Raw genomic sequence first — 20,246 nt, 5'->3', positions numbered from 1 at the left:
TCAATAACTATTACTTATATAATAATTAAATTGGTGCGAGTACGTAAATTTTGTTTTAATCCAAACAATTACCTTTTATATTTTATATTGTATATAATTAAAGTAAAATAATATATACATATATACATAGATACATAGTATATTTTTAATCTTGATATATGTTAAATAATGTATTTTATTCATTTGGCTTTTTGATGATTTGTATATTTTTATAATAAAAACTTTAAAATCATTGATAACAAAATTTTCATTGTGCGATGTTTAAAAGTTTTGGTAATTTATAATCTTAAGAAACATTGAATGAAAATTTTAAAATTTAAATATTAAGTTGTCAGTATTTGCTCAGCGCTTCTACCAAAAAAAAATGTTTAAAGTAAATTTCAAAACTAAAATATTTATGTATTTTTAATGGTATATAGTTTAATTTAAAAGATATTGATATATATATATATATACCTTTTTTTTTTAATCTTGATATTTATTAAATGAGACTTCCTAATTATATAATTTTGTAATTATTTTTTGTCATAAAAAAATTAAACCATGGATCATAAAATTTTAATGTGAGACTTTAAAAGAAATTTAAAATATAATATATAATAAAAATCTAAAGTTTTATTATATGTTTAATGTGATTTTTTAATTTATTTTAATAACTTAAAGTTAAACAAAAAGGATAGAGGGTGCATTAATTTGTATCAAATCTTTATTATTTGAAATCATTAATTGTCATATATACTTTACCAACATTAGGAAATTCCGTAATTTCTATTTAAGGAAAGAATTAAAAACATTAATAATTAATTTATGGTTAGTTTAATAAAACCTTATTATATATTTAGATGGACCAACATATTTCTCTAAGAATTCTAAAAATCATTGTGGTGATGATACATGGCTACCTCATAAGTTGTAATGCTCCTCTTTTAATATATAGGGGATTTAAAATATATAGAGTTGGTATTGAAGGATAAATATAAGTTGACAAAGAGGCTCCTCTCTTTTAGAGAGAAGATTCTCTCTATTTTTCTTGTTCCCAAACTTGATCTTTCACAAGGAGTAGAGACTACAAAAGAGGCCAACAGAAGTCCAACAAACGGCCCAGATTACATAATGCTTGAGGCCCAAGCCCACAAGCATAAACCGTCGAGGAGAAAACACATCACCGTCCATGTGTAAAGCCGCCGAGCGACCATGCCCACGCGTCAGAATGAAGCTCCACTTTTGACTCTGCGTCACACATTTGTCTGGTGTTGTCGGCGGCTCTCCTCTGGGTTATTCCCGGTTTGATGTATCTTCGCTTCTAGTTATTCCCTGTCAATCAACTCTCTTTCTTCATTTTTCAACTGCTCTTTCCTTCTCCGAGTTGGGTTGTTTCATCTTCGAGCTTATTGGTATCATTAAAGATGACGGGTCTTCTTCAAGGAAAGTCGAAGGTTTTAGATCGATTGAAGATGATTGTATTCTCATGATGAAGCGTAGATTTGGTGGGTGTTTTGAGTTACAAGGAAAATCGCTCAGGTTGAGCCTTTCTTCGTCGGTTCATCTTCGATGACGGCGAGGGTCCGGCGCTCCGCCTCTGGGTGTACGGCAGGGAAAAGTGGAGCTTCATTCTGACGCGTGGGCATGGTCGCTCGGCGGCTTTACACATGGACGGTGATGTGTTTTCTCCTCGACGGTTTATGCTTGTGGGCTTGGGCCTCAAGCATTATGTAATCTGGGCCGTTTGTTGGACTTCTGTTGGCCTCTTTTGTAAAATTTTGGGCTTCGCCTCTGTTGAAATGTGCCATTTAATAAATTTCAGTGAAAAAAAAAATATATATATAAGTTGACAAAGAGATATCAAACAAATATTAGAATAAAATAACAAAGAACATGAAGTCATGAGCAAATGGTCAAGGAGAGTTTGCTTATGCTTATAGCTTGTACTGTATAAAAGACAGAGTGCTTGTTCTTGTTTCAAGGAGATGACTTTAAGTCTTGTGTATAGATGTAATCGGTGTGAGCAGCTGCGGTTTTCTTAACAAGACATTCTTCTTCACTGTCCGAACTCTTGCACTGATCTACTCCATCTCCATCACCTTTTCTACTTCTTTCTTTCTCCTAGTTCCGAACAAAAAGACAAAGAAGTAAAACTACTCAAATCTATTCATTTATACAGTCAATGAATTTTAGATATCAAAAAGATCTTGACTTCTGATTTCAGGAGGAAGAAGAAGAAGAAGAAGAAATTCTTTTAAATTCTTTTTTCTATAAATTATGTGTTAACCCAAAAAAAAAAAAAGAAGAAAGAAGTAAACATGAGGGAATTGACGAACTTACCTGAGTGGAAGAGGGAGATAGTTTAGGAGGAGCAAAACCATCTTCTCTTGGAATAACCCTTGACGCCATGATTAGAATCAGAACTAGAGTGAAGAAGATGATCAACGCTTTACTCTTAGTCTTCATCATTTCTTTTTGTCTTCCTCTTCTTCTCTCTTTGATATGAAGACTTTAAAATGTTCTTTTCACTTCCATCATATACATAAATTATTAGATATACGGAGATATTTGACTTTATTTTATAATTAAATAATAAAGATGCGGCTGGATAGATTCCGGTGCGGGAGTAATACAATCCGTCTATTATTGAAATCATAAATGCTGTATAGAGAAATGGGCTTTTTCTGAAAAACAAGGAAAGGTCGATGCAGCAGAAATAGAGAGAGAAAGGGAAGTCAAACTTTGGCATCTTGGGGTCAACGCTTTCAATTCTCCTTGGAAACGTCACCTCTACTTGTTTCAATGTGACCTTCAATATACCGAAACATCATGGACTTGTTTTTTAAATCCTAACCCAAACCGCACTACTCTGAAAGTACGAAATTGGACATAAGATTAATAGTAAGAAAACTAAAATAGTACTAACAAATAATAGCATAACTTTAAAGCTTAAACCCATAGAAAAAAAATGAGAAAAGAAGGCTTAAGTAGTATAATCAATCACCGACGAGCAAACATGTGTTGACAAAGCTTTAACGAGTGTGAAACACAATAATGAGACGAATCAATTAAGATTCAAATATTCTATTCATCATCATCTTTTTCTTGTATACTATAAATTTCAATACTATATAACCATGTAATAATTATACAGTTATGTTTAACTAAATCAGTTAAGAAAAAAAAGCAAATCATTATTCGAATAGAAACGAATCATTAATTTATCTATACAAATTTGTTGAGTGACAGACAATAGATCATAAAACAAACTACAATAATACGTAAAACTGTTTTTATTTTTTGCCCGTTCATAAGCTTAATAAAACTCGATATCAAAGATCAAACATAACTCGACTATTGAAGTGGGGGAAAATGTCTAAATATAAGGGAGCTGAAGGAATAATTGCAAGCTTTTCAATCATTCTTTTCGTGTTGTCTTGGATATTTCTCCGCCTCATTTGCTATCCCTTTTGGATCCTATGGACTATGGAGCACAAGGTTTCTATATAGCCAATATCCCTTAAGTTTTTTTCTCTCCTTATATAATACATGTTTTATTGCAGATTTGCAGCTATGAAGTAGTTTTAGAACTGGATAAGGACAAGCACCCGGTTGAAGGACCAATTTACTACTACATATATATTGGTGGGTTTTGATGTATAGAATGCTTGTGAAACAAATACAAGATAAGAGGCAAGCTTAGTGAAGATCTTATAATGATAAGACTATATGGTTATTCTTCATCATCCAAACCAAGAAGAGATCTTCAGTGTTGTCTTTTTCTTTTGTAGATTCTGAAGGCGAAGATGAGCACGAGGATAGATGACAAAGGTAGGAGGAGGTTATGAAATGTCACAGCACATTCTCTTAACAAATATCAGATTCTTTTGTTAAACTGTACATTGAACAGATTCAATAACTGTATTGTATTTTGTATATTTGTATTCACTTATAGTTATGGATCACTTTAGTATCAATAACTGATTCATCATAATATATCAAGTATATTCATTCATGTTCTTACTGTCTCATTCATCAGTCATCACTTACTTCATACAAGTGTGAAGTACTGAAGTGTCTGTAAGCATATTTAAACAAAAAAAAAAAAATTGTATGAAAAGCTCCAAATTAACTATAAGTGAAGACTCCAACCAAAACGATCCATGAAAAGTTTTGATGTACTTATACTAACTGATCCAATCAAATAGAATCTTAGAGAAACTATCCCCTCGTATAATGACAAACCGATCGGCCTCGAGCCCATGCTTCCAGAATGTGTCTGTAAAGTCCATCTTGTTGTGCATGTCATTAGACCCCCAACACAAGTCCCCATCACACTTCTTAATTCACCAAAAATATTAATGTAAAAAGTCTTTAGGCCAAAAAAACGCTGATTTTAATTGCAAAAAGTGAAAAAAAAACCATGACGAGAGCAAAAAGTTTGAGATCCTTTGGGTGTTCCCCTATCTGAACTTCACCGATCAACGACCTCACCAACCACCGCTCCAGAATAAACCCAGAAGAAGACAAAAAAGGTTCGTTCGTCTTTTCCTTTCTGGGTTTGATCAATTTCGTGTTCTTTGGTGTTACATTGCAATCTATGCATGTTTCGTGGATCAAAAGGTGGAGTCTTTATCTTCTCAATGTTCTCTTCTGAGTTCTGATTAGGGGTTTAAGGCTCTTGGAATCGGATTTTGGTGCCCTTTTTTTATTTAAAGTTTTCAACTTTTCTCTAAGGTTGAAGTTAAATGCAACGACTTTTTCGTTTTTGTGTTTGTGTGTTGATGTGATGAGCATTGGTTTGGTTTTAGATGGGTGAATCTCCTGATCTCATAAGCGATCTGCCTCAGAGCATACTCGAGAACATCCTCACTCGCCTCTCCATCAGAGACGCGATCAGAACAAGCGTCCTATCCACCAAATGGAGATACAAATGGTCAACACTAACCGACCTCGCCTTCGACGAGAAATGCGTCTCCCCCTCAACCGACCGGGCCCTTGTCGAGACCAATCTCGTGAGATTCATTACCGGTGTCCTCCTCCTCCACCAAGGACCCATCCACAAGTTCCACCTCTCCACCTCCTTCCTCCAATGCCGCCCCGACATCGACCAGTGGCTCCTCTTCCTCTCCAGGAACGGGATCAAGGAGCTTGTCCTCGAGCTAGGAGAAGGAGAGTTCAGAGTCCCTTCTTGTCTCTTCAAGTGTTTGAAACTCACGCGTCTGGAGCTCTGCCACTGCGAGTTCGACCCGCCAAAGTCTTTCAACGGGTTCTCCTCTCTCAAGTCTCTTAACCTCCACCAGATCCTAGTCTCCCCCGAGGCCATTGAGAGTTTGATCTCCGGGTGTCCGCTTCTCGAGTTCTTGTCTTTGTCTTACTTCGACAGCTTGGTCCTGAGCATATCGGCTCCGAATCTCATGTACTTGTATCTGGACGGCGAGTTCAAGGACATTTTCCTGGAGAACACGCCGAAGCTGGTGGCGATATCGGTTTCGATGTATATGCATGAGGATGTTGCTGATTTTGAGCAGAGTTCGGATTATAACCTCGTTAAGTTCCTTGGCGGTGTGCCTCTTCTTGAAAAGCTTGTTGGTTACATCTACTTCACTAAGGTAAACACTTCTGCTTTCAATCCTAATAAGGTTACATATATATATATAAGTATATAACTTTGGTTTCAGTATTTGAGCATAGGAGATGACCCGGGAAGGCTTCCAATTACTTACATTCATCTCAAGACAATAGAACTATACCAAGTGAGTTTTGAAGATGCCAATGAGGTACTAGTTCTTCTACGTTTGGTCACTCACTCACCTAACCTTAAAGAGCTCAAAGTTTCGGTAGGTTTAACTCTCTTATCTCTCTCTCTTTTCAAAGTTTTGTTATGTGACCATCATCATCATCATCATCTTTGTTTTAGGCTTCACCGATCCAACTGTTTCCTCTGGAAGAAGAAAGTTTCGACCTTTTCGAAAGAGACTACTTCGAGTACAAACTCCCGAGGCTTGAAACGGTGAGGATGACAGACGTCTCTGGGATAAGGAACGAGTTGGAGTTTATGAGATTCTTGATGGGGACTTCTCCGGTTCTGGAGACGGTCATTGTAACATCGAGTTTGTCAGATAAAGATGCGAGGATGGAGATGGTCGTGGAACTGCTCAGGTTCCCGCGTGTTTCTCCGCGAGCTCAGTTACTCTTCCTTCAAGATTGAGTCTGTTGTGTATGTTCGTTCGTTTGCCCAAGAAAGGGTTTTGATAATAATTGATGGACGTGAAGTTTTAATGTAGTCTGACAAAGAGTTAATAATGGTTGCGGAGACTTTGTAAAGATTAAACATCAAATCATAATAATAGCAAGAAATTCAAACTTCATTGATGTTTGCACATTACAGCAAGATTGTGAAGGTACTAACTTACAACACCATTGAAACCGAGTTTTGTATTCCTTTTTTCTTTAATACAACAAAAGTGGAAAGAAATATCGAAAGACGCGTGTGGGAAACGCGGAGGAAACGCAAAAGCCACTCTCTCCTTTTAGCTTCTGGTCCCCTCTGTCTCGCTTCGCCGCTCTTTATAGGGCCAAAATTTGCGGGAGTCAGACATCTCACCGCCCTCTCTTTTTTTTTTTTCGGGACACCGAGACTTGAAAAGGCTCGTCTTTTATTTTGTTTGCTGTCACTAACCACCGGAACCGTTGTAAGTACTCGTCTCTTCATCGTTTTTGTGGTAGCAAAAGATCCAAAGATTTTTGTTCTTTTTTTAGTGGTTTGGGAATCTGGAAAGTGGTAGTGAGACCCTCAAAGATCCATGCTTTAACGTCTTTTTAGTTTGTGTTTTGGGAATTTGAAATTGAGGATATGTTGCTTTTTCTGTGTGTTGGAGAAGAATGGGTTACATAGGAGCACATGGTGTGGCAGCTCTTCATAGGTACAAATACAGTGGAGTAGATCACTCTTATCTTGCCAAATACGTCCTTCAACCCTTTTGGACTCGTTTTGTCAAAGTCTTCCCTCTTTGGATGCCGTAAGTGACTCTTTTACTGCTCTTTTCACTCGGTGTTGTTAAAAAGTCTTGCTTTTGGTTTGAGTTTTACCTGACTTTTATGTGTTCTTGTCTTTTCATGTGGTGTTCTCCTCTCTGTTACTGCATTTGGACCATATCCAGACCAAACATGGTATACAAGTGATTTTTGTTTCTCTGATTTGCTCTATGTGGTATCGTCATTACTTTTGAGTTAAAACTTCTGTTTTTTGTGTGTTTGCAGATAACGCTTATGGGGTTCATGTTTCTAGTCACATCTTCTCTGCTAGGCTACGTGAGTGATTTTATGGTCTTGTTCTTTAGTCTCGTTAAGCATTTGGTCTTTTTTTTGGTCGGTCAAAATATCGGCGTTAAGCATATAGTTTTGACTTTAAAGACATTTTTCTTTACCTGTCTCAGATATATTCACCACAGTTGGATTCTCCCCCTCCACGATGGGTTCACTTCGCACACGGTTTACTTCTATTCTTGTATCAGGTCTCCTTTCTTCAAAAGTCTAACTTTCGTTTCTATCTGCCTGTGAATTTGTTTTTTAGTCTTTTTTTTCTTGACACCTTTTGAGATTTTATCAGACATTCGATGCTGTTGATGGGAAGCAAGCAAGAAGGACCAATTCCTCTAGCCCCTTAGGAGAGCTCTTCGATCATGGTCATTTGTTTTCCCCATGTTTCTTCTTTGATTTTTTTTTTTTTTGTTTTCAGCTGTTTTCTAGATTTTGCTGACATGTGTTCCATTTGGCAGGTTGTGATGCACTTGCTTGTGCGGTATGTACCTAACTATCCTATTTATCTTCTTTGCTTCTACTACTTCGTACTTGTCCTGGAGTTGATGCTAAAAGTTTTAACAATGAAAACAGTTTGAAGCCATGGCATTTGGAAGCACTGCGATGTGTGGAAGAGACACTTTCTGGTTCTGGGTTATTTCAGCTATTCCCTTCTATGGAGCTACATGGGAGCAGTAAGTCCTACTTCGAACTCTCTGCTTATGTCACGTAACACATTAATACTTGTAGAATATTGTTAAGATCCGTTCTAAGACTTTTTACTCAACACTTGTCTAGCTATTTCACCAACACACTTATTCTTCCGGTCATCAATGGACCTACAGAGGGTCTTGCACTTATATTCGTCAGCCACTTCTTCACAGCCATTGTCGGTATGCTTCTTTCTTGTCTGCAACCCTTGAAAACTTCACCGTAGTTGATAATGTCTGGCCTATCTTTAAGCATTTTATTTCTATAATTGGGCTTGGTCTTGACTTTCACTCCTTTTTTTTTTTTGTATTGTGTAAAGGTGCTGAATGGTGGGCTCAGCAATTGGGGCAGTCCATACCATTGTTTAGTTGGGTGCCATTTGTTAATGGTACAAATAGTTTTCAATTGTTTATCCTCCATATTTTCTTGTACTGTTACTGCCTTTGCTTTCTTGATTAAACTTTGAGTCCTCTGTTGTAGCGATCAAAACTTCCAGAGCAGTCCTATACATGATGATCGCTTTCGCCGTTATACCAACCGTCGCATTCAAGTGAGTCTTCCAAACTTGCACATTGTATGTGTTAACAGGAAGTGAGATGACATTACTACTCAATTGTGATGAAATAGATAAAGATTTAAAGAAATAACAGTTTTCTCGTATCATGATTCAGTGTTTGTCTCCCTAAGTATTGGTTAGTGGTAGATTTAGGTCCTCTTTAGCTGATAAGTTCCTACTTTCTATGCTGGTTGCGTTTTGCAGTGTGTCAAATGTCTACAAAGTTGTTCAATCAAGAAAAGGGAGCATGCTGTTAGCATTAGCTATGGTAATCTCCTAACCTGTTGATTTAGTAATATACCTTTTTAAAACTGTAGAGAGCTAACGTTTCTGTTTGATTCTCGGATGCAGCTGTATCCTTTCGTGGTTCTTCTTGGAGGTGTTTTGATATGGTAAGTCTTGTTTTGTGCTCATCCGAAAAGGACTCGCCATCTTTCTCGCCTTCGTTGTTGAAAATTGTTTGGATCTTATTTTCTTACAGGGATTACTTGTCTCCAATAAATCTCATAGAAACATACCCTCACTTGGTTGTTCTTGGAACTGGACTTGCATTTGGATTTCTAGTGGTAAGTCTTGATTTCTTAGTTACTATCATTCCAAAAAGTTGTAACTCAAAAGGTTTTTATGTTTTTTTTTTGTTTCTCAGGGAAGAATGATTCTTGCTCACTTGTGTGATGAGCCGAAAGGACTGAAAACAAATATGTGCTTGGTAAATCAGATACCTTTATCTCTCGCCAATTTCTCCAACCTTACTGGTTTTGGAAAGTGTAATCTCATGCTATGTTTTTTTTTTTTTCTAAATTTTAAATGCAGTCTCTAGTCTATCTTCCCTTTGCACTTGCAAACGCTTTAACCGCAAGATTGAATGATGGGTATGTTTCTTTATCATCTTTACATTCTTCTGCAGAAACATCCATCGGTTTCTTTTGTCTTTATAAAACTGGCAAACTTGTGTCTTTCAGGGTTCCTCTAGTTGATGAGTTATGGGTTCTTCGTGGCTACTGTATATTCACAGGTTTGCTCCTAAAACAAATAAAACCTTACTTAGCTCTAGCTCTTTGTTCTTCTCTTCACTAACGTTGTCTTGGTTGAAAACAGTGTCATTATACTTGCACTTCGCCACATCTGTCATCCATGAGATCACTACTGCTCTTGGAATCTACTGTTTCAGGTGAAGTTTTTGATCAAAATCTATGAGCAAGCTTCTCGTTTTGAAAACATAATAAATTAATGTTTTTGTTTCTTGTTGTCCACAGGATCACGCGTAAAGAAGCTTGAAGAAGAAACCTCAAGGGTGCTGTTTTTTCTGTGTGGACCGTTGGATCAATACGGCGAATGATCAATATGGTTTAGATCAGTATTTTGTTTATGCATATTGACAAAAAAAAAATATGAAAATTATTTATAAATGCTGTCTATGCCTCAATGATGTGAGCTTCCACAGATCGGTGTAATTTGTTTACAGTTAAATTTGTTATTAGTTCTTACACTTCACCTCTTCAGGTGAATAAAGAATCAAATATTATGTCTTCGTAGAGAAATCATCCACATGAGATTCTGACAAATGTTCAAGTCAAACCTCAGATTGGGTCAAAGATTAGCTTATAAACAACTATCTCAGTAAACTTCCTGGCACGTTCTTGTGATCATTTGTTTATATAAACGATGAGACAAGATAGATCTTGATGAGAAACAAAAGAATCAAAAGAAGAGATGTATGTTACTAAGCGTTTGACTGAATACCAGAGAAACCCATCTGAGCTAACGTTGCAAGCAGAAGGTCCAAACTCAGGCGTGCTGGTGATCCAAGACGAAGAGTCTCAGCCCAAGTGTTGCTTCGGAAAATGTTTTGACTGTGATCTCAACGGTTTGCCGTTTCCTCAGAACGCAAAGGTCACCGTCAAGTACCAAATAGGAAGTTAGTTAACTTTCTATTATTTCCTAAACCCTGTTCTGTTTCTTGTCTGTTTGTTACCTGAGCTCTGGTTTCAACATAGGAGGAGATGACAGGATTGTCCTGCTTGACTCGGTCGCGTTCATTCCTGTTCTTCATCAACCTCCTTCCTCCAATCTTTACTATGTTATAAGGCGACGTGGGAAACACACAGGGTATGAATCTATTGCATGATTACGCAAGTTTAGCTTATATGAAATGTTAATCACCCTAGTTTATCTTAAGCCAAGGTTAGTAGTTTATGTATTATCTTTAAACTGTTAAATCTTTGTTGTTTTTATATTGTTCTATAACAAAGATTGTCACTCAAAACTTACTACTCTTTAAACTTGCAGAGAAGCGTGTGTTAGTGCAAAAGAAGGAGACAGGGCTCCTTGTTGCTTTTGCTTTTCTTACATCCCCAACGCTACTCCAAGGCCTCTAGATCCTTATGACACATACCAACAGTTTGAGATCCATCAAAGAGGATCATCAACCAGTAAGTTCTTCGCCACATCCGTTGCTTCAGACGGCATACCACCCCGGTTCCTTAGGAGGAAAGGCTGGACGGTTCCTTTCTCGTCTTCTGAAGACTTTGGTTTGGTTGATGATGCAAAGGGCGTAGTAGATGCAAAGCTTCGTTACGAGCTTCCTGATCTTGACAAGAGCGTTGTAGTTGGGAAATGGTATGTTCCCTTCTTGTTTGTAAAGGAAGGAGATGCAAAGGATCAAATGATGAGATCCATGTATTACAGCATGACCCTTCACCAAAGATTTGAAGAGGTTTTCTTGTGCGAGAACGTTGAGGATAAACAGTTTGAGGCTGTGGTTGACGTGGAGGTGGAAACGGAAGTGGTTAAGCTTGGAGGAGGGGAGATTGCAAGAGAGGCAAAAGGTGTGGATTCAGATAAAGTTGTATGGTTTAGTGTCTCAGGGACCGAGGAGAAGATAGGTCTTGGCTCTGTTGTCTTGGAGCAGATGAAATGGGAAGAGGAGAGGTTTGGCTGGTCTAAGATAAGGTCTAGCATTAAGAGATCAGAGAGGTTTGAAGGCGGTGGACCGTACTGGAAGAGTTACCGATGTTATTTATTGGTAGAGAGCTTTGAGTTGAGGAGAAATGATGGGAGCTTGGTGTTGACATATGAGTTTAAACATGTTGATAAGTTGAAGAGCAAGTGGAATTGAGTTTCTTTGTGTGTGTTATGTGTGCAAGTTATATGGTATGTTCATTTGATGTAATCTTTATGAAAATTTCATGTGTCATAAGACTTGAAAGCCCTCTACATATCTGTAAAAACTCAAAGGCTAAGCAGACTGAACAAGAAGATCATAAATAAAGAAAATTAAAACAAGAAATGATCTTACATCTTTGCATCTCTTCAAAGAAGATGGAAACTGAAACTTGTTCTCACTAAAGATTTCTGGAGAGAATACCAAAAAAACAAAAAGAAAACCAATATTCCAATGCAGTAAAAAACGAAATTACAAAAATCAAAACCTCTCTCTCTCTCTCTCTCTCTACAACTAAAGCAAACCTTAGGAAGAAGAACTCTTTTGCTTTTGCATCCCAATCTCTTCCAAACGTTTCCATGTGGCCTGGCGTTTCGCTTCGACTTCAGCTTCTTTTGATTCACTTTCTCTGAACTTGGCGAGACATTCCTTGAAGAACTCTGGATCGTTGTCATTAAATATCTTCTGCACGTTCAGCGTCAAGCTATGAACAGCTTGGTTCCAATGCTTCTGAGTGTTTCTCTCCAGTGCAGGGAAAATGATAGGAAGAATAACTTTACAGTTCTGCTTTATTAGATTCTCGATATGATCGTTGTTCCATAAGAACAAAGCTCTTTCCGCAACCTGCACAACAACATCAAGCAAGCAAAAGACTCAACCAGACAATACACATTCAATCTCATCCAAGAATCATCAAAAACTCAAAACGCAATTGGTGAGAAACATATTAGATGGTTACCTGAAAATGGAGACTGTTCAAACACCGAGCAACTCGGCGAAACAACGGGACCATACACCGTTGGAACTCAGGTGGCTGAGTTGCTTCCAACACCTCCTCTAGCTCGTTTAGAAACATGACTTCCTTAGAACTATTCGTCACAGGCCAAGACTTCAACAGTCCTCTTATAACCGTATCAGCAAGTTTGCAATCTTTCTCCACAAACTGCGTGATACAATAAGACAGCTGCTGGTGATACATCTGCAAGCATTTCGGTTTGTGGAGAGGTATCAACGCCCGAACCAGAAACACTTTGTGCTCTTCCTTAAGCGGCAGAGCAAACCCGTTGATGATACTCCCCAAAATCTCAAGAAACTCAGCAATCCCGTTGTGTTTCTCAGTCTCAAATACAAACCTGTAGAAGACATTGTTTATGGATTTCCTGATGAAGGGACGGTGAACCATGAATTTACCATAGACGCGATGCAAAACGGTTTTGAGACAGTCTCTCTCTCTAGGATCCTCTGAATCAAACAGATCCAGCAACCGCGTGACGAAAGACTGGTCAATGTACTTCTTAGCCAGCTTAGTCTCGGTGTCAGGCGAAGCAATAAACCTCAAGAGAAGCTCGTAGACAAGCTGCAAGTGAGGCCAAGAAGGATCCATAGAAGGCTCTTCCTCTTCCAAATCCAACGCATCGATAACTTTATTCTCACGAGGCTGAGGATTCAACGTTCTGAATATGTTAACGGACACCATCCTAACCGCTTCTTGGATAACAGTCTCGCTAAACTTCCCGTTAGCAGTAGCCACGTAATCAACCAGCTCAAGCAACGTCTGACGTTTAATCTCCTTCTCCTTAACGTTCTTGGAGGGATCAGAGAAATCGAACAGCACACAGCACAAGCTGAGCTTTTTCAGAAACAAGGTTTGCTTCTCGGCGTTTGGAACGTCTTTGAAACTCGGCAAGGCTTCATAGATCCCGTTACCCTGCTTAAAGTTGCCATCTTTGGGCCCTGTGTCAGGAGGGGAAGCAGCAGCAGGCTTTGCAGCTGGAGCAGCGTTCTTGGCGTGAGACTTTCCGGTTCCATTGTCACTACTACTACTACTACTCTTGGAAGTAGATGCAGTTGCATTAGATGAAGAATGGTTCTTTGAAGACTTCTTAGGAAGCTTACTTATGATCTGTTTCCACATAACTCAATACCTAGAATAACAAATCTCATTAACTAACTTCACAATCCAGGTAACAACAACAATCAAGACAACAACGAATAACGAACCTGAAATAGAGAGAGAGAGAGATCCTTAAATTCTCCAGCAAAGCCCCCTTCCAAAGTACGAAACTTTATGCGATTTTGGGGGTCAGATTCTGAAAACAATCAAAGAGGAAACAATACATTGAAACAAAGATAAAAAATTGCGATTTTGGGGAAAAGTGACGAGAAAAAAACAAACAAACAGATCAAACAAAATTCGCCGATTACACACAAACCTCCTTCCTTCCTTCATTGTTTGTTGTTGACTTCACAAAAAAAAAAATTCCCTTTTAAAGTTTATTTCTTCTGCTTCTTTGTCCCTCTCGTGATCCAGTTATCTATCATTCTTCTTCTTCTCTCCGATGGCTAATCAAAACTCGAAATCTATTTTATTTTAATTGATTTTAATATTGTCTTCTTTTTTTGTGTATGTGTTTGGTCTGGCCTGCCAGGTCTTTTCACTTGTATTATTTCCAAGCGGACCACTTTTAAATATGTTTTTTAAACCAAACCCTTAGCGCTGCCCTAACCTATTATAATACGGTTGATTCGGTTAGAATACGAGCTTAGTTTCGGTTTAGAGCATTATTGATTGTGAAAATATATAAAAATAATGAAATTTTGAAAAGAAATCGAGTATTATTGGACCTGTCTGTTTCATTAAAATCGAAAGTAGTTTTATTGATATGACCCACGGTTTCATTTTTATCATATGCCTGGTTTGTTCTTGTCCACCTTTTTTCCTCGTTTGATAGCTAGTGTTTGGTTCAATCTAATTAAAATGTCCCCGGACAAAATTACCATTAATATTTAGATATAGATTTAAATAAAACATCAGTAGTGTGTTTTTCATATTATTTAAAAGTAAAACAAAAAAACTATTAAAACTAGTATACACTTAATAAAGTTAAATAGTAAAGTTTCTTTCTGGATATGTCAGCATTATGTATTCATTTTAGATAAAAGATGTTCGCTCCGTTTCTAATCGGTAAATAGTTTTGCTTAAAAACACAAATATTTAGAAAGCTGTAATTTAAAAATATATATATATCATTTAATCAATTAATTCAACCAATTATAAAAAACCTAACATTATTTGTTGGATCACACAATATCTAATAAATGAAAAGATACATTAAAATATGTAAACTATTTATATTGTGAAACAATTTTTTTTTGCTTGAACGATTTTATATTTGGAAACGGAAGGATATATATTTTGTAATCATTCCAACTATTTGAAACTAATATTCCTTGAAAAAAAAAACCTTTTACTTCATATACATTTCTAACACATCTCAATAATAATTTTGAAATTTTAACCACAATTTTGAAATTTTGTAGTTATCCACGCAAATTTGTAGAATAATAAAACCCCCTAAATTAATTAATTACCGAAAACCCAAAAAAAGTTGCTGCGGTCGCCACATTTTCTCTGTGCTCGGTAGCTTGTATTTGGTGGCAACAAACTGTCTCTCCGTCTCCGTTTAAGACAGCAATGTTCGTTTCCGACAAGCCCCGTCCTAATGATTTCTACAAAGACGATAACACCAATTCCTCCACCGCCGCACGCAACATGATTATCGACGGAGATCTACAGCCGCACAATCAAAATCACCATCACCACAATCAACATCATCATAATCATCTCCAGCCGCAACAGATTCTCTTAAGAGAAAGCAGCGGCGAGGATCACGAAGTGAAAGCTCCCAAGAAACGAGCGGAGACGTGGGTCCAAGACGAGACTCGTTCCCTAATCATGTTCCGCCGAGGCATGGACGGTCTCTTCAACACCTCCAAATCTAACAAACATCTCTGGGAGGAGATCTCGGCGAAGATGAGGGAGAAAGGGTTCGATCGATCTCCGACTATGTGTACGGACAAGTGGAGGAATCTGTTGAAGGAGTATAAGAAGGCCAAGCATCACGACAGAGGGAATGTGTCGGCGAAGATGTCTTATTACAAGGAGATTGAAGATATTCTTAGGGAGAGGAGCAAGAAAGTGACACAGTATAGCAAGAGTCCTAATACGCCACCCATTGCTAAAGTTGATTCCTTTATGCAATTTACTGATAAAGGTAACAACTTTGATTGGCTATATATTTAGGGTTTCTCAGTTTATATTGATAAGATAGTTCTTAATATAGCTTCACTAATCTTTTAAGAAGATAGTGCTTTTGGAACTTGAAATGGTTAGAGGGTTTTAGTTTTATTTTTGTTAAGGTGGTGACTTTTATCTTTCATCGTAGGTTTTGATGATCCGAGCATTTCTTTTGGATCCGTTGAAGGTACTGATCTTGTCCATAATTTGTGTTATTTTATCTTGCTATATACAAAGATGCAATCATGCAAGATATTGTTCGTCCATTGCCTCTTGAAGCTTATTTTTTTGTTGGCTCAGTTTGGTTTCTAGAGGAATGTGTATGTGTCTTGAATCTTGATAAGTGTTGTCTATCAATGTTCTAGCTAATGGCAGGCCGGGGTTAAACCTTGAAAGGAGTCTTGATCATGATGGTCATCCTCTTGCAATCACTACAGTTGATGCTGTTCCAGCAAATGGAGTTCCTCCTTGGAACTGGAGAGAGACTCCTGGAAACGGTAAGTCTCAGAAAACAAACTTAAGCGTCAAAGTTAGTTTGCCAGAATGGCCAAAGATTTGTTTATGTTCCAGGCATGGTTTAGTATATGTAATAACTGCGTTTTCTAACTCTTATGAACCAAAATCACTTACATAATTAAAGCTTTTTTTTTCTTTGTTTCAATATTTATACAAGCAGGTGGTGATGCTCATGGACAGCCTTTTGGTGGGAGGGTCATAACTGTGAAATTTGGCGACTATACAAGAAGAATCGGCATTGATGGTACTGCTGAAGCAATCAAAGAGACAATCAGATCTGCTTTTAGGCTAAGAACCCGGCGGGCGTTTTGGTTAGAAGATGAAGATCAGGTTGTTCGTTGTCTTGACCGAGACATGCCCTTAGGAAACTATCTACTCCATGTCGATGGTGGTAAGACCAACCACTACATTCCTATCTTTTGACCCCATATACTGTTTTGATGAGTGCTCAATATCCAAAAACCCATTTTGCAGGAGTGGCCATTAGGGTTTGCCATTACGATGAATCCAACCAGTTACCAGTCCATACAGAAGAGAAAATATTCTACACGGAAGAAGATTACCGCGATTTTCTGGCTAGACGCGGATGGACATATCTGCAAGTTGATGGCTTTAGGAACATAGACAACATGGATGATCTTCAAGCTGGTGCTGTGTACCGAGGAGTGAGAGAGAGAATGTGATCACAGTAACTTCTTATCCAAGTCCATCAACGGCTTAATTTAATCACAGAACTGTCCCTGCAAATGTATATTTCCATTCCCATTGTAAATTCCCGCCCTTTTGTTTCCCCTGATTAGAACAAAAAGTTTGGATTCACCCTTACAGGCCAAATAAGACCTCAAATTGTATTTTTGTTTGTTGCATTTTGGACTAAACAAGAGATGGAGAGGCAACAGTGTGCTAGTGTGAGTGGTGTCAGTCACTCTTCATCCTCTTCGTCATTCCTGTAAAAGAATGAGTGCGTCGCCCTTGTGAATCTGCAGAGGAAAACAGACACTAGTAACAACAAATCTTTCACTTTCTTTTGTTCACTTTTGTATGTGAAAGTCTCTCTTACATGTTTCCATCAAGACATGGCAAGTAAGTTAGCTTGTCTCATTGGAGCTTGAATCTCCCTCATGATCTCCTTATCGTTTTTTCCCTTGAGACACTGTGAAAAGAGATTACAAATACCAAGAGACACTATCTGTTTCAGTTCGAAAGTTCCACCTTAGACCTCAGAAGTTGTCTGTTTTTTTTTTTTTTTGTCGAATTGCTACTGGCATCCCACTTCAACGATTGTGTAGATGAATAGGTTTAGTGGAATCCCGTATGTTTTTTGTCATCTAATGAGCAAGGTTTAAAATAGAAGTGGCCTAATTAAAACACTGCATACAAGTTTCAGTCCCAACTTATCTAGATCTAATCCATCACGTGTCTGACTAACATTGCTTGTAATCAGATCTACATGGATAAAAATACCATTCGTTAAGAGTTTGCACCAATCATATTCCTTTGTCCAGAGTGTTTGCATCAATAATTGCATCTATCTTCTTTCTTTTTTCACTTTTTAAAGTATCGAATTTTAACATATACAGTACCATGATAATGATATCATTTTGTTCTCTCTTTTACGATCACTCAGAACATTGCGAATAATGACACCTCAAGATACTTCAAAGATAAAAAAAGATAGGAACCGAAAAATAATATGAAATTTTAGCGATGACACAGAAAAAAAATCACAAGATAACTAAAAATAATCAACAATATTAAGAATTGCTCACAAAAAAAAAACAATTAAGAAAGTCTCACTAATTACTTTTACGATCACTTAGAACATTGCAAATAATGACACCTCAAGATAACTCAAAGATAAAAGAGATATATATGAGCCGAAAAAATAATATGAAATTTTAGAGATAACATAGAAAAAATTCACAAGATAACTAAAAATAATCAACGATTAAGAGTTGTTCACAAAAAAAAACAATTAAGAATGTCACACTAATTTCTCAAATTAATTTCAAGGCAATGAATAAAAGAGTTGTCTGGTAAGTTTTGAGCTGTTTTCTTAACATGGTTCCTTACAAACCATCGTGATTAAATTTACCAAAAAAAAGATCAAAATACTAAATATTTTTGATCATACATAGTTCACGTACACTTGTGAGGACAATTTTTTTTTTCTTTGTCAAGATTGTATGGGTTTGAATTGGAATTATGACACAACTACAACTCTACCACCCAGTCAATTTTGTTCCACTTAATCTCTATTTCATGGCCATATGGTTATACTAATCCAACCACTAAAGTATACGTCTTAGGCTCATAACACACTTGACTTGAAGGTGTTATCGTAATATCTCAAAATTTTGTTAATTATATACTGTTTACCGCTGATAAATATTCTAGTTAATATAGGATGTATGGATCCATATGTACCGGATCAAAGAGTTTTATATGCTTTCACGGTTTCACCTAACACAAAAAATGAAAATGAAACTAAAAAGAGAAAAATAAGAGGAGGAGAAGAGGAGACTTTTGGCAAAAGCCAAGAGCCATACCATATTGCATAAAGTTGATTTATTTGTTGCTGTCACGTTCATCTGACCAACCAAAGCTCTGAAAGTGGAGCATCTATGCGTCTCAATATCAATATGAAGTCACGATTTGTTGAATATATAACACCACATTATAAATATCTTTGATATCAAGAACGCAAACTTATTCTGATAGTGACATCTAGAAGGCAAGAAGTTTCACAAGTAATATATGAGACACCTTGTAATTAGTAAAAGCAAACCACCTTGAATACAGGCTTACCACCTTGAGTCGTGTATTTAAAAGGTAAAAAGTAAATGGCCACCTTGAAACATAAGTAAGCAGAACAGTGCTATAGTGATCCATGCCATTATATTAAGCCAAGGGTGTATTCAACTAGTAATTTGAAGTGATTTGTATTAAAATGACAAATTCACTGTTATTCGAACGTGGATTTTAAAAAACACTTTAAAATCTAGTGTTATTGAACTTACCATTTCAAAAAACACTTTAAAATCCACTGTTGTTGAACAAAATTTAAGTCGGAGATTTTAGAGTAATTTAATTGTTTCTAGAGTGTTTGAGGGGAATTGCTTAGTTATAAAAATAAAAATCCAAATCCCACTGTTTTAGATGAGATTCTAGAGGGTTTTAACAAAAATCACACTAAATTCTCTAATTCTCCTGCAACCATCTACAAACTCATTAAAAATTAAATCACTTCAAATTTCAGATTCAATACATCCCCCTAAATGTTTTGATTAATTATCAATAAAAACTGTGGAATATATCACATGTGAAACTTAGGGGGTGTATTCAATCAAAAATTTGAAGTGATTTGATTTTTAACGAAGTTTTAGATGATTTTGAGGAATTGCAGAGAATAAAATGATTTTTGTTAAACGACTCAAGAATATCACCTAAAACTATGAGATTTGAGTTTTAATTTTTTTAACTAAGAAACTCCACCCAAACACTCTAAAATCACATGAAACTTTAAAATTCCACAACATAAAATATTTTCAATAACGGTGGATTTCAGAGTACTTTATAAAATGTCAAGTTCAATAACACTGGATTTTAAATGAGTTTTTAAAATTCATGTTTTAATAACAGTGGATTTATCATTTTAACACAAATCACCTAAAACTCTCGGTTGAATACATCCCTTTAGGTTGAGTTGCCAAACTACATTTTACAGGAAAAAATAAAGGAAAATAAAAAAAATTACAAAAAGTTTGAAAGAAAAAGTTGTGCTATCATGTATCATCAACAACAAAAACAAAATTTGACGACATTAAATAATGTTTTTATATATGTTGGACATGCTACGTGGTATATGATCATTGGCTGAGCTAATAATAAGGGTATTTTCAAAACCTACTGCTTTGCCTGTGTGCGTCGGCCCAGCC

The 20,246-nt window shown here is 36.7% G+C and overlaps 6 protein-coding genes and 1 long non-coding RNA gene across 8 annotated transcripts; 4 read left to right on the top strand and 3 right to left on the bottom strand.

The window, feature by feature from the left end:
* Positions 1 to 1,228: 1,228 nt before the first annotated feature.
* LOC106293743 (phytosulfokines 1-like) lies at positions 1,229 to 2,608 on the bottom strand. The gene is made up of 2 exons (XM_013729394.1): positions 2,323 to 2,608; positions 1,229 to 2,103 (listed from the first exon to the last, which is right to left on the bottom strand). The coding sequence occupies exons 1-2, from the start codon at positions 2,449 to 2,451 to the stop codon at positions 1,960 to 1,962; spliced, it is 273 nt and encodes a 90-aa protein (XP_013584848.1). The 5' UTR covers positions 2,452 to 2,608; the 3' UTR covers positions 1,229 to 1,959.
* Positions 2,609 to 4,359: 1,751 nt separating this feature from the next.
* On the top strand, positions 4,360 to 6,355 carry LOC106344141 (F-box/FBD/LRR-repeat protein At1g13570). 2 transcript variants are annotated; one of them, XM_013783536.1, is made up of 4 exons: positions 4,360 to 4,517; positions 4,794 to 5,594; positions 5,664 to 5,822; positions 5,903 to 6,355. In XM_013783536.1, the coding sequence occupies exons 2-4, from the start codon at positions 4,794 to 4,796 to the stop codon at positions 6,191 to 6,193; spliced, it is 1,251 nt and encodes a 416-aa protein (XP_013638990.1). In that variant the 5' UTR covers positions 4,360 to 4,517; the 3' UTR covers positions 6,194 to 6,355. The 2 variants fall into 2 exon arrangements, with proteins under 2 accessions (XP_013638990.1, XP_013638992.1); XM_013783538.1 differs by lacking the exon at positions 4,360 to 4,517 and adding an exon at positions 4,586 to 4,605.
* A 221-nt stretch (positions 6,356 to 6,576) lies between these two features.
* On the top strand, positions 6,577 to 10,071 carry LOC106294824 (choline/ethanolaminephosphotransferase 1). The gene is made up of 19 exons (XM_013730496.1): positions 6,577 to 6,677; positions 6,867 to 7,004; positions 7,146 to 7,155; positions 7,246 to 7,296; positions 7,422 to 7,499; positions 7,595 to 7,670; positions 7,764 to 7,786; positions 7,879 to 7,979; positions 8,083 to 8,177; positions 8,315 to 8,383; positions 8,476 to 8,545; positions 8,756 to 8,819; positions 8,903 to 8,943; positions 9,033 to 9,117; positions 9,198 to 9,260; positions 9,365 to 9,423; positions 9,514 to 9,566; positions 9,650 to 9,722; positions 9,808 to 10,071. Exons 2-19 carry the CDS (start codon positions 6,868 to 6,870, stop codon positions 9,827 to 9,829), a joined length of 1,170 nt encoding a protein of 389 aa, XP_013585950.1. The 5' UTR covers positions 6,577 to 6,677; position 6,867; the 3' UTR covers positions 9,830 to 10,071.
* Positions 10,072 to 10,171: 100 nt separating this feature from the next.
* On the top strand, positions 10,172 to 11,723 carry LOC106294825. Its single transcript, XM_013730497.1, has 3 exons — positions 10,172 to 10,469; positions 10,549 to 10,660; positions 10,841 to 11,723. Exons 1-3 carry the CDS (start codon positions 10,265 to 10,267, stop codon positions 11,667 to 11,669), a joined length of 1,146 nt encoding a protein of 381 aa, XP_013585951.1. The 5' UTR covers positions 10,172 to 10,264; the 3' UTR covers positions 11,670 to 11,723.
* A 76-nt stretch (positions 11,724 to 11,799) lies between these two features.
* LOC106294823 (serine/threonine protein phosphatase 2A 57 kDa regulatory subunit B' theta isoform) lies at positions 11,800 to 14,161 on the bottom strand. The gene is made up of 4 exons (XM_013730494.1): positions 13,928 to 14,161; positions 13,716 to 13,804; positions 12,454 to 13,639; positions 11,800 to 12,338 (listed from the first exon to the last, which is right to left on the bottom strand). The coding sequence occupies exons 3-4, from the start codon at positions 13,627 to 13,629 to the stop codon at positions 12,021 to 12,023; spliced, it is 1,494 nt and encodes a 497-aa protein (XP_013585948.1). The 5' UTR covers positions 13,630 to 13,639; positions 13,716 to 13,804; positions 13,928 to 14,161; the 3' UTR covers positions 11,800 to 12,020.
* Positions 14,162 to 15,079: 918 nt separating this feature from the next.
* LOC106343512 (trihelix transcription factor GT-1-like) lies at positions 15,080 to 17,161 on the top strand. Its single transcript, XM_013782749.1, has 5 exons — positions 15,080 to 15,769; positions 15,941 to 15,979; positions 16,158 to 16,289; positions 16,469 to 16,699; positions 16,783 to 17,161. The coding sequence occupies exons 1-5, from the start codon at positions 15,190 to 15,192 to the stop codon at positions 16,989 to 16,991; spliced, it is 1,191 nt and encodes a 396-aa protein (XP_013638203.1). The 5' UTR covers positions 15,080 to 15,189; the 3' UTR covers positions 16,992 to 17,161.
* A 54-nt stretch (positions 17,162 to 17,215) lies between these two features.
* On the bottom strand, positions 17,216 to 18,913 carry LOC106343513. The gene is made up of 3 exons (XR_001269971.1): positions 18,858 to 18,913; positions 17,369 to 17,461; positions 17,216 to 17,288 (listed from the first exon to the last, which is right to left on the bottom strand). It is a non-coding gene; the product is annotated as an uncharacterized LOC106343513 (long non-coding RNA).
* Positions 18,914 to 20,246: the final 1,333 nt, after the last annotated feature.

Source organism: Brassica oleracea, chromosome C5, assembly GCF_000695525.1.
Source record: "Brassica oleracea var. oleracea cultivar TO1000 chromosome C5, BOL, whole genome shotgun sequence".
Lineage (NCBI taxonomy): Eukaryota > Viridiplantae > Streptophyta > Magnoliopsida > Brassicales > Brassicaceae > Brassica > Brassica oleracea.
This window is presented reverse-complemented; position numbering and strand designations above follow the sequence as displayed.

What these genes read in the sequence shown, in the direction of transcription:
- LOC106294825 (XM_013730497.1), top strand. Translation starts at nt 10,265, where the DNA reads ATGTATGTTACTAAGCGTTTGACTGAATACCAGAGAAACCCATCTGAG. An exon ending in CGTCAAGTACCAAATAGGAA is followed by an intron (nt 10,470 to 10,548) that starts GTTAGTTAACTT and finishes GTTTCAACATAG; the next exon opens with GAGGAGATGACAGGATTGTC. An exon ending in CGACGTGGGAAACACACAGG is followed by an intron (nt 10,661 to 10,840) that starts GTATGAATCTAT and finishes TTAAACTTGCAG; the next exon opens with AGAAGCGTGTGTTAGTGCAA.
- LOC106344141 (XM_013783536.1), top strand. Translation starts at nt 4,794, where the DNA reads ATGGGTGAATCTCCTGATCTCATAAGCGATCTGCCTCAGAGCATACTC. An exon ending in GTTACATCTACTTCACTAAG is followed by an intron (nt 5,595 to 5,663) that starts GTAAACACTTCT and finishes CTTTGGTTTCAG; the next exon opens with TATTTGAGCATAGGAGATGA. An exon ending in TTAAAGAGCTCAAAGTTTCG is followed by an intron (nt 5,823 to 5,902) that starts GTAGGTTTAACT and finishes TCTTTGTTTTAG; the next exon opens with GCTTCACCGATCCAACTGTT.
- LOC106343512 (XM_013782749.1), top strand. Translation starts at nt 15,190, where the DNA reads ATGTTCGTTTCCGACAAGCCCCGTCCTAATGATTTCTACAAAGACGAT. An exon ending in TATGCAATTTACTGATAAAG is followed by an intron (nt 15,770 to 15,940) that starts GTAACAACTTTG and finishes CTTTCATCGTAG; the next exon opens with GTTTTGATGATCCGAGCATT. An exon ending in TCTACTCCATGTCGATGGTG is followed by an intron (nt 16,700 to 16,782) that starts GTAAGACCAACC and finishes CCCATTTTGCAG; the next exon opens with GAGTGGCCATTAGGGTTTGC.
- LOC106293743 (XM_013729394.1), bottom strand. Translation starts at nt 2,451, where the DNA reads ATGATGAAGACTAAGAGTAAAGCGTTGATCATCTTCTTCACTCTAGTT. An exon ending in TATCTCCCTCTTCCACTCAG is followed by an intron (nt 2,104 to 2,322) that starts GTAAGTTCGTCA and finishes GTTCGGAACTAG; the next exon opens with GAGAAAGAAAGAAGTAGAAA.
- LOC106294823 (XM_013730494.1), bottom strand. Translation starts at nt 13,629, where the DNA reads ATGTGGAAACAGATCATAAGTAAGCTTCCTAAGAAGTCTTCAAAGAAC. An exon ending in TGAACAGTCTCCATTTTCAG is followed by an intron (nt 12,339 to 12,453) that starts GTAACCATCTAA and finishes GTTGTTGTGCAG; the next exon opens with GTTGCGGAAAGAGCTTTGTT.
- LOC106294824 (XM_013730496.1), top strand. Translation starts at nt 6,868, where the DNA reads ATGGGTTACATAGGAGCACATGGTGTGGCAGCTCTTCATAGGTACAAA. An exon ending in GTGATGCACTTGCTTGTGCG is followed by an intron (nt 7,787 to 7,878) that starts GTATGTACCTAA and finishes CAATGAAAACAG; the next exon opens with TTTGAAGCCATGGCATTTGG. An exon ending in TTGGGTGCCATTTGTTAATG is followed by an intron (nt 8,384 to 8,475) that starts GTACAAATAGTT and finishes CCTCTGTTGTAG; the next exon opens with CGATCAAAACTTCCAGAGCA.